Source organism: Alternaria atra (genome assembly GCF_907166805.1).
Source record: "Alternaria atra isolate CS162 genome assembly, contig: 21, whole genome shotgun sequence".
Taxonomy (NCBI): Eukaryota; Fungi; Ascomycota; class Dothideomycetes; order Pleosporales; family Pleosporaceae; genus Alternaria; species Alternaria atra.
The window spans coordinates 5,194,637-5,205,663 of NW_025091319.1; the positions used below are offsets into that span (position 1 = coordinate 5,194,637).

Below are 11,027 nucleotides of genomic sequence, written 5' to 3' on the forward strand. Positions count from 1 at the left end.
GCGCGTCAAAATGATATTCATGTGCTCTGCGTGCTTCCTCGTTTGGTCTTCACCCTTCTCCATTCCCTGTGCCCATCAAAATTCACCAATATGTCCCAGCATGAGGATTCAAGCGTTCGCAGGAAGCGTCGCATTAGCTAACCATTAGCTAACCATGCCTATACCCTTGATACCTGCTTTGACCTCCACTAGGACCTTGCTGCTGTCCCAGATCGAGATCCTCAGACGCTGCCGGATCCCATTCCCATTGATCGAAAGTCGCCTCGTAAGGATTTCCATAGAAGAGGTTGAGTGGCTGGCCGAAATCCATCAGTCCCGCGTTAGGATCGTTCAGGTATTCATACCCAGAGACGTCTTTGAGATAGAAATTGTCTGTATCGGACTGAGGGTAGAAGCTGTTGCTATTGAATGGGTCAGCGCTTGGCCATGCAACATATGACTGTTGCAATTTAAGAGGCTGACTGTACGGCTGGTACTGCTGCTGCGGGTCAAGGGTTATATCTTGCGCGTCATATGGCCGTTGGTAGGGACCAGTCGGCTGTGGCTGGGGTAGTTGCCGATGAGCCGCTTCTTGTTTGCTCTGCTTGTCCAAGACTCTAGCCACAGCGTTGTATGCGCTCTCGCTGACTGCGTCAACGGACTTCATCGAAGTCAACCATCGTATAAGCTTGTCGATACAGGATGTGATATATGACTTTTCGACCGTCAAGTGAATACCGTCCAGCGACAGCTCAAGAAGTAGGACCGTAAGGGCTTGCATGACTACGCATAGTGATTAACCAGGTTGATTGCTATAGGATCTGAGAGACTCACTGATATGAACAGCACACCACCACGGACCATTCCTGTAATACCATGCAGGGTTTGGAGGGTCTGGCAACATGGAGGTGATATCTAAGGCTGCACCTATGCAGGCCTCCGCGGTTTTCTGATTGAATCGAATCGAATTTTCGCTCTGTCCTTTTATGCGCAAGTCCAGCCGGCATAGACAGGGTCGAGTGATGCATATCTTAGCGTTGTGGTAGTAGAGATAGAGTAGCAGCTGCTCTCGACTCAAATCGTGCTCTGACGTAGCGGCGGTTGCCGCAGCTGGACCTCGAGACAGGGAATGTAAAGCCCAGGTTTCCAACTCGTCAGATAGCGAAGCGATCTCCTTCTGCGCAACCTTCCAGGACTTGGTAGACTTTTTCGCGGAGTACAGGCCAGATAGGATCTTGTCCATAAGAATGTCGAGCCTAACGTAGGCTACGTAAAATGGATCTTTTTGTCCGTGTTTGGGTTTTGGGGGGACCCCGTAGAAGATTCGGGGGCCCGGCTTACTTGGGAAATATGGTTTTACGTGACGGGGTTTCCATTTCAGTTCCTTTCGCGCCAGGTGGCGGTACTGTGCAGTCGATAGGGCTCACAATGCGGGGACGTCCGGTTATGGAAGTAAGGACACATTCAATAGAATAAAGTGACCACCAGATCTGCGCTAAGGACTTCTTTCTCTTGGGAGATATGAAAGGATCCTCGTGTCAAAGGGAAAAAACCCGCGGTTTTTGCATGGCGAAGAGCGATACCCAATCATGTACCAAGCTCTGCAACCTCATTGTCAGCACGCGCCCTGATTCGATGGTCGACTTGGTTTTGATGCTGTTCGCAGTGAGACGTACCTGCTAACATGTCCAATCGTCAGATAGTATAAGGAGAGAAGCCCAAACGCCTAAACAGATGTTAGTGCCATTCGATTCAGTGTGTCAAACGAGCCTACCTGTATCAGCACCTGATCGGGCTGCGTGACTAAAGTGTTGATAGATTGGTTGCAAGAGATGTACTGCTCTCCACATATAGACCAGGGTGGTCGTGGTCCCCTTGGCGCCATTCGGCGCCTATGAGATGGGAGTAGCGTGCACCGATGGCGAAAACAAGATTCATGAAAAGCCTTTTCCCTTTTAAAAAACCCCCAACGAGTGTAGGGGGTACCCCCGATCCCTTGTGAAGAACATTTGCAGTTGAGCTTTCGAACGGGCACCTAGGGGTTGGGAATGGGGGGGACGACTGCTTTGTAGTATTCAAACAGAGTCTCGGCCGTATCAGCAGCAGGTATGACGGGGGATCAACCCAAAGTCAATGTTTAATGTCGGATTTGTCAAAAAAAGTAGTAGCTGGGGAATTGGTCATTGTCGGGAGGTTGGGGGATTGCCGCTGTGGTGTTGACGCCTACGGAGCGCCCCAGCACGCTCTGAAGGCGTTCCCTTTTGGTCCCGGGCGGCCCTTGGATATCAGACGGCTCGGGCCTTTGGTTTGTTTTTGATTTGGTTTTAAGCGCTCGAGCCATTGGGCGGGGAGTTGCGGCCCATGTAGCCCGTGTTCTCTGGGCCCCACGGCACGAGAATGTCCTCCTGTATGAAATCTAAGTCTTCGTTGGGGCCGACGGAAGCCGAGACGTGAGCTTTCCGCCGTCTGCAGAGCTGCCGCTCAGCGCGTCGCTGGCATGGAATGATGAAGTTTTTTCTTTCCCGGGTTGCCATGCGACAGCGTAGGGGTTGGCGGAGGAGGCGGCGTGTCATCTTCGAAGGATGCCAACGTATCCTCGGGCTTCTTTTTGCCCCGCCCTTGAGTTGGCTGCTGACATCGATCAAGAGTTGGCCGGCGGGGATTTGCGCTGGGCCCCTTTTTTTCAAGTCAGAGAAGATGGGCGGCAAAAAGACAAAAACCTGAAAACCCCTAAGGCGGTCCTTTTCGCCCAGGTCGTAATGACACTATGGCCCTGCCTTTGACAGTTGACGCAACGGGGGGGATTGCCAGAGCATTTGATTTTGGCAGTCAGCAAGCCGAAGTTTTGGCGATATGGACATGGATTGGGCCCACTTGTTTTGACACTTTTATCATGCGGAAGTCAGCGCTGGCCCAATGGTCCTGGACGCTTACTTACGGCTTTGCTCACTACTTCACTACGAACTCGAGGCGTTCGTATGGCGGGCGGCTTCTGGTAGTTCTTGCCGCGTATTCTTGGTATGGCTACCTTTGGCTCTCTGGAGCTGGAGCCCTCAGGCGGATGGTGGCCGTTGTCCATTTATCCTGCAGTCAGCCTTTGGTTTTCCGGTGGTCGTTGAACTTGGCAGTGGTACAGGAGAAGGTCAAGGGCACGCGCACATGCACAGACGTCCGCGCAGGTTGTTGAGCGGGCAAAGTATACTTTTGAAGTCTGGGCCGAACAGCAGAGAAAAAAGGGGTTGTGGTAACGGGGAAATTAGGGAAAGGGGGTTGAGCCGTGGCCAATGGGCGGCCAGATCATGACGTCATGTTATATACAGTTCCATGCCAAAAGTCTGTTCGCCCGCACCGCATGAGTTTACGTCTAATGGAACCGTTTTGATGAGGATTGTGCACAATTGCCAAGTAAATATAACCGTTTGCTTGAGGCGACATAGTAAGCACTTTACCCTGATTTACGCTGCTGAGGACTGGGAGAGCATGCCGTCACCAAATACGTTTGGCGGGGTGATATTAAGGCTGCATCGCGGCCATTGCCTCCGCCCCTTCTCTCCGCCAACCAAAACGCAGCGCCGCTCGAGCGCGTTGCTGGACTGGCATCCGTCACACTTCTCGAAGGCTTTTGCAATCCTGACGGAAATCAGCTCTGGTACAGTGTTACAGGGCTGTGGAAGCGCGCACTTGACCACGTCGCTGTTCGCTTAAGCATTATGTAACCAAAAAGGCGGCTGTTACTTTAGCAACGTCTAGGCTGGCGAAAAACCCCTGTTTTGGGTCTGACGTAAGCAGAACACCAAAACCTTTACAGCCGCGCAGGAAAGCAAGGAGTTGTGATATCTAGCTGGAAATTTTTCTAGAGATAGATAATAGCTATAGGTATAGTATATTAAATTTTTAAAAGATTTAATCGAGAGCTCGCTTTGATGCGTGGCGACAAAGGTTTTGGTGTTCTGCTTACGTCAGACCCAAAACAGGGGTTTTTCGCCAGCCTAGCAACGTCGGTGAAATTCCGCGGGTGAAGGCCTCTAGGATCACTATGACGTTTGCAGCCCTGGTGTAGAGAGGGCGAAGCAATCGCAGCGCCAGGCCAGGCTTGTTTCCGACATGAGATATAGGCGAAAGCGTGCCGATGTACACTCGAGTACAACCGAAGACTTATAGACGGTGTAACGTATTGACTGCTGGCAATGTCATACCGCCGAACACTACAAGCTAGTTTCATATATAAAGGTTGATCCCGTCTACCCTTACGCAAGACAATCACTAATACTCCTGACGGGTCTGAGCTTGGGAACGGGCTGTTACCCCTTTCGCACGTTGGGAAAGATTTTCCCTTGGGGGGTTTAGGCATGTGAAGCATGCCGTGGACGCATTACAAAGGTACACGCCGAAGATGTCTTCTATGTCTTCTATGTATGAATACCACTGACCCAAAAGCTAGTGCACGACCGAGCGTCCGACATGTTCAGAGTGTAGGAAACGAGACACACGCTGCGTTTATTCCGAGCCGACTGTTAGACGGTCTGTAACACAACCGCGACCAGATCCCAATGCTCCAAGGAAGCCTAAGCTAGCTTATGTACTTTTCGGCGAACATGTTCGACAGGATCCAGCACTCAGCCATGTGCCTCTCGCCGACATCGAAAAGGCAGTTGAAAGGCGCTGGCGAGAGCTCCCACAAGAGGAGCGAGTGAGCAGGTGGGAGAGACCAGCTTTTCTAAGGCTGCAAAATTACCAGAAAGACCTCGAGCGCTATAAGCAAACAGAGAATTATCGAACGTACCAAATATACTTGCAGGCATTCAAGCAACGACGGCACAGCCCGAAAATACGAATACTACCGGACAGTAAAGCTCCATCCACGTCTGAGACTGCACCGTCTGCTCCACTACCTGTCCTGCCGGAGCAGGAAGATCTCGATGGCTGCCAACGGATGGTCTTCGACCCCTACGACTCTGGTTTGGAGGGTCAGCCACACGATATGACATCTCCCGTGAAGTGTGGCATGGCGGAAGTGCGCGATATTCTAACTGCCCAGGGTATCAACCCACATCTGATCAGAGTCGCACCCTATCCGATAGAAGATGTAACCACCCAAGCTGTTGAAGACTTCCTCAATGGCACAGGTGCGCTTCTTCATCTTTGGGACCAGAAGGAGGCCATGGCCCTTACCAAATCCGTTTACCACCCACAAAACGATGGCACACCGGTGCACGCGACCGAAGTCTTTGCAATGGCAGCAGTTGGGAGCTTTTGCGATGGGGAAATGAGTGACAGGTCCTTCCGAGAGCAATTCCTAGAATTTTTCTTGTACTTGTTGTCTTCAACCTCCACTATATCTGAGCTGCACTGTATGCGGCTTTTCGGTTGCCTGGCAATTATTCGTTTCGCTAACAATGTGGAGAGCGCAAGAAAACTTATGTGTGAGTGACTTACGTCGCTTTGAATCTATGCATGATGAACTGACAGCTAGAAGTGGCAGCACTCAACGTTGGAAGGCAGCAATTCCTCTCTTCATCGTTTTTGAATAATACAACCGAAGAAGAATTACGGTACTGGTGGAACGTATTCCGAAGCGTCCTCTTCCTAGAAAGGTCTGTGTACTCTATGTCCGTTCCCCTGGCTTGGTCACTGATATACATTAAGCTGGTTTGCATATAACACCAATCATGAATCACGAGTTACGCACGAAGATCTGGCTGTACGAAATATACCATCTCACCGAGCAGCCTGCTCCCCCTCTTTCTCTTTCGCGATCTGTCTACTAACAGTGTGCAGTTACATCATGCTCCTCCTTCACAAGCTGAAAGTGGGCCAGCAGTTTTCCAAGAACGAGTCCGCGAACTCGGCCAACTAGGTGCATACATAGCGCTCGACCTCAAGACCACAGCCCAACCAAAGGCTGAGCAAGCCCGAACTCATCTCGAGTCCCTTGACAAATGGCACCGTACGCTGCCACCACCCATGCAATTAAGTCGACTCAGTCTTGCAAGGCCATTCAGTATGAACTTGGCCATGAAGCGGTCTCTGCTACAAATCCATATCCTTTTCCTTGGTATATTCACCGAGCCTTATCGGAAGTGCTTGGTCGACCTAGGGAATTTCCGCCTGAGCAATGCGTCAGTCGAAATTGACGGTCTAGAGGATCTGGCATATCTCGAGGAGCAGTGCATTTTGGCGGCACGGCAATCCGCTCGGGTGGCTTCGCTACTGCAAATCGACAATCTTGTCCGAGCCCACTGTTGGGTATCCATGTGCGTTAGCCCCCAAAGGAATGGTCGTAGGGCCGCTAATGCAGGATCAGTTATACTAGCTTCACTGGCTGCGCAATACTCCTCTTCAGCGCCTCACAGAAGCTGCTCGGGCTCTACGACGAAGAAATTGGCCAAGACCTCTCTTACGCATCCTCACATCTCAATCTCCTCTCGCTGTGTAGTTACGACAACTTCGTTGCGAAAGAGCTGTACACCAAACTCCAGATCATCTTCAATGACATCAGAGAGGTCGCGGTCTCGCCTGTCTATCGTAAGATGCGCGACGCTCGTATCTTCGTCAAGGACCCGAGGCTTGTGCCGCGCTCGCATTACGACTCGATCGTAGGTGCGGAGGAGGTTAGTAAAAGTATCGTAGACTCTGCGAGACGCATTATGGGCGCTATTCAGGATACTATGGTGTTGAGAGAGCAATAAGTCAGCACGTCCGTACCGGTTTGCTTATTACTACTTTGTACGAAGAATTCCATGCTGAAATTCTCGCTGTACGCTGTTGAAATCCCTGCTAGCGAAGCTGATAAAGGAGGACAGAGCCTGGTATCTGTTGAATTCATACAAGTATGCTGGCTGCAAGCGCTTCGCTGGGAGCAGCTGTATCAGTTTGTAGTTTGAGCCCGATGACGTCAATCGCCACTCAAAACCGCGTCACACCCCGCCTGGTAACTGCGACGTGTATTCCAACAGTGTTCGTCCTATACACCTATACACTATTATATACTTCGATCGCGCATTACGCTCCGTGCCAGATTCTCAAATGCGTTCCTTCCAAGCCACTATCAGGAACCACGAGTTGATTAAATATCTCCAGCTCTTGCCTGTGACCGGTTCGAACGGCCAGTCTCCCCGCACCTATGCGGCTCCTTTTTCCTTCAGACTGTCAGAGCGCTCCACTCTTCACGATGCTCTTATCATGCATGTGGAGCTTCTACGTCTCCGCTTGCGTATGTTTACGCGCCTCTAGTAGTTTGTAAACACTAATGGGATACATAGCCGTCCAAGGAGCTTTTGTGGTGTTAACAGACGGTAATACGCCCTATTTCCTCGCCGGCACTCCCAGGCCTCAACCGAGCGAGGAAAACGGGTCCCGCGCTGAAAGCGCCAGCTGGTTAGGGACCGATGATGCCGACCTGCAACAATGGCTTTGGATCTTCCAGCAAACGATTTCTGTCAATATGTCTCCAGCGTCATCGAAAGAGACAATCTTCACTGTATTGTCTTTGAATCAAAACGACCGCTTATCCAAACTATCGTCTGTATGTTGCGCTCCGCATCTGTCCTTCTATGCTGGGACGCCCATCACTTCTAAACAAGGCACAACCATTGGGGCCGTCTTTGTTGTTGACGATTCCGCACGAAAGGGTTTTTCTGACAAGGATGGAGAACTCTTAACGGTCACCGCGGAGAAATGTATGGCTCAGCTTGAATCCGCTCGCGAGACAGCAGTCCAAGAGAGATGGAAGAGGATGAATGATCAGCTTTGTCGGTTCGTTGAGTCTCGTGCAATTAGGGATCAGCAGCTGGAAGAGCCTCCTTCCCTAGGAAGGACAGATCAACAACGACGCAGGAAGGTGCAGATTGAAGAAGTGCAGAACCTGGCACTCCGACATGACCAGGACCCTTCAAAAGCTGAAAATGTTGCATTGCCGGAAAATGACTTCAGCATGGGCGCTGAATCCAAGCGACTCATACATGCTGAAATCGAGACAGCCCAACGCGTCGTAAAGGAGGACGAGATACACAAAGCACGAGTTATTACCGCTCAAGTCAATAAGGACAGTAAGCGTAGCAGCGGCCAGGGTGAAACTACTTACCGGAAAATTTTCAGAAGAGCTGCGGAATGCTTGCAAGAAGCCTTGCAAGTTGACGGAGTGCTTTTCACTGATGGTCTAATTGGCTACCATGGTGTCGTCCAACCTATGGCGGAAGTAGAAGAAGAACTAGAACGCGAGATAGTACAAAGGCCACAGAGGGAGCGCTTCCCCGAAGAAAGCATCGGTGACGACCCTTTCTCTCCCGAGAACGGTAGGCCACCACCGGATGCTCCGCTACGCCAGCAAGGTAACAGTGGCGGGGTACAAGGCGCAACTACAAGAACGTATACGAGCCCGGAATATCTGAGAGGTATCTACGTTGAGCGTCCCGCTGAGATCCTTGGCATTTCTACGCGTAACCCAGGCTTGGCTCCCGAGAGTAAATCCCTAAACGAAACTACGATGGGGTTAGCTAAATTAGACGAAGCGCACCTCCAACTGCTGATGGATAGCTATCCCGACGGCAACATGTGGTACTTCCACGATACCACGCATATCTGCTACCTGCTAAGGAACGATACCCTCATTGAGGACGATTCACCGGAACAGACACGACGTCTCATTTCGAACTTCCCAGGCATCCGCCAGATGATATTCCAGCCTCTGACGGATCCTGTAAGCCTGAAGCGCCTTGCTGGATGTCTCGCATGGTCCACGCGAACGTTGCCTGTGTTATCAGATACTACGGATCTTCCCTCTCTTCGTGGCTTTTTGCATGTCCTTGAGTCCGAAATATCCAGAATCGACGCATCAGCAGCTGCTAAGCAAAAGGAAGCTTTTATCTCCTCGATCAGTCATGAACTGAGTACGCCATCACGCCCACTCTAAACACATCTGACATCACATTGACATCACTAGGAACTCCACTTCATGGCATCCTCGGCTCCATACAGCTCCTTGCGGATACCGATTTAGACCCTTTTCAGACGGGTTTGGCCGACACAATAGAATCGTCTGGCTCGGCGCTTAACGAAACGCTTACCAGTGTTCTATCATATGCAAGAATCAATCAGTTTGAGCGACAGCAACACAAATACCGGCAGAGGCGGCCTCCTGACGCAGATTGGTCCCTTTCAAACAAGATGCATCTTCCTCCAGGCCCGGACACGGATTTCAAGGGCTTATACGTATGCACGAACATTGCCTTGCTGTGTGAGGATATTGCCGGCGTGTTGGAGGCCGGACAGTCATACGACAGGCCAACAGACCGGTGTGACATTTCTGTCGTTGTCGAGATTGATTATGAGGAGAATTGGAATTACTTCATCGAACCTGGGGCCCTGCGCCGAATTGCAATGAATATAATTGGTAATGCGTTGAAGTATACCACGGAAGGTTCGGTAACCATCACACTCTCCGCATCAAAAACCGCCACAGGCGAAACTAAGATAGGTGGCGATAATAGTTCACGGCGGACGATTACTCTCACCGTCAAAGATACCGGGAAAGGAATATCGAAGGACTTCATGGAGAACCATCTCTTTGTCCCCTTTACCCAGGAAGACACGACGTTGTCACATGGTGTCGGTCTCGGAATGTCCATCGTGAAGAGTTTGGTGTCGTTACTCGCCGGTGAGATCATAGTGGACAGCGAGCCAGGGAAGGGAACCGAGGTCACGGTCATGATGCCGATGAGACTCTGCGATTCCGATCAAGAGGAAATGGGAAAACCGGCGCTCGAATTAGAACGATGCACTGCATCCCTCCGTGAGGAACATCTCTCTGTGTTGCTATTCGGCTTTCCAAGCGTCGTTCGCCTAGCTGTTGAGAAATATCTCCGCGAGTGGTTCTACTGCAACCTATTGGACAGCACTGATCATGCCAAGCCGGATGTGGTATTGGTGGAGGAGGGCAACGACGAGGCCGCTAGTGATGTTGAAAGAACAGCGCAGCGTTATGGCCGGTGCGGTGTCCTACTCAGTATTGCAATGATCGCAGATGCACTGGCCAAGCCGATGCGCCCAATCAAAGGATACAGGAAATGGGAGCGGATTCCGCGTCCCATAGGCCCTCGCAACCTCGGAAAGGCACTTTCGGCATGTGTCGTCAAGTTACGAGAGCTTCGCGGACATGGATGCAGCGGCGAGCGAGATGAAAGTGATCGTGGACAGTACATCCATGGCGAAACCGATCAGCAGTCGCGAGACGACAAGCGAAGCGTTGAGGAAGGCACACGTAATTCGTCAAGGAAACGATCGCAGGCAACTCTAGCCATATCGGACACAGCCAATAGCGAGAACGTCCCTTTACCGGTAATGGAGAATACGCTACACAGACATACGGACACACCAAATGAAACAGTTCTCCCAAATCGTTCTGGAAGCTTCGTTGCTGATTCCCAAAGTGAGAAATCGAGCATGGATCCGCTGAACCTCCGTATCCTTGTCGTTGAGGACAATGCGGTGAACAGAAGGCTTCTGGGGGCCTTTCTGAAGAAATATGGCTGTCGCCATGTCCAATACGCAGAGAATGGTGCATTAGCAGTCATGATGGTGGAGGGACGTTCGGAAGGCTTTGATGTTATTTTCATGGGTGCGTTCCTAGCTAATTCTTCCATCACCCCACATCTCACGCTAACGTTTCCTCTTTCCTACATGCATTAATTTTTTCACTATCCCATCATCCAAACAAAGCGACATACTTCGAAAGCGTACGCTGACTCGAACAAAGATCTTTCGATGCCTGTTATGAACGGCTTCACAGCTACGCGCGAGATCCGTTGCATAGAACACGAACGACGCTCCGCCCAATCATCTTTTGATCCCATAACCCCTGCCTACATAGTCGCGTTGACCGGGTTAGCGAGCGAACGTGATGAGGACGAAGCTCTCGCCGCTGGCGTGGACAAGTTCGTCACGAAGCCTGTGCAGTTTGACCAGCTTTCGAGATTGTTGAAGCAGCGGGAAGAAGATTCTTCAATAAGCGGACAAGGACAATCGTCCTAGATGGACCTAAAAATGAATGT

At 51.0% G+C, this 11,027-nt stretch overlaps 2 protein-coding genes across 2 annotated transcripts; one reads left to right on the top strand and one right to left on the bottom strand.

Annotated features, from left to right (window-relative positions):
* Nucleotides 1–148: 148 nt before the first annotated feature.
* On the bottom strand, nucleotides 149–1,222 carry ALTATR162_LOCUS2180 (uncharacterized protein; the record flags this gene model as incomplete). The annotated part of the gene is made up of 2 exons (XM_043309782.1): nucleotides 149–762; nucleotides 814–1,222. The coding sequence occupies 2 exons, from the start codon at nucleotides 1,220–1,222 to the stop codon at nucleotides 149–151; spliced, it is 1,023 nt and encodes a 340-aa protein (XP_043165717.1).
* A 3,352-nt stretch (nucleotides 1,223–4,574) lies between these two features.
* Nucleotides 4,575–11,007, top strand: ALTATR162_LOCUS2181 (uncharacterized protein; the record flags this gene model as incomplete). The annotated part of the gene is made up of 8 exons (XM_043309783.1): nucleotides 4,575–4,669; nucleotides 4,828–5,221; nucleotides 5,758–6,233; nucleotides 6,284–6,590; nucleotides 7,060–7,192; nucleotides 7,242–8,867; nucleotides 8,921–10,594; nucleotides 10,733–11,007. The coding sequence occupies 8 exons, from the start codon at nucleotides 4,575–4,577 to the stop codon at nucleotides 11,005–11,007; spliced, it is 4,980 nt and encodes a 1,659-aa protein (XP_043165718.1).
* Nucleotides 11,008–11,027: the final 20 nt, after the last annotated feature.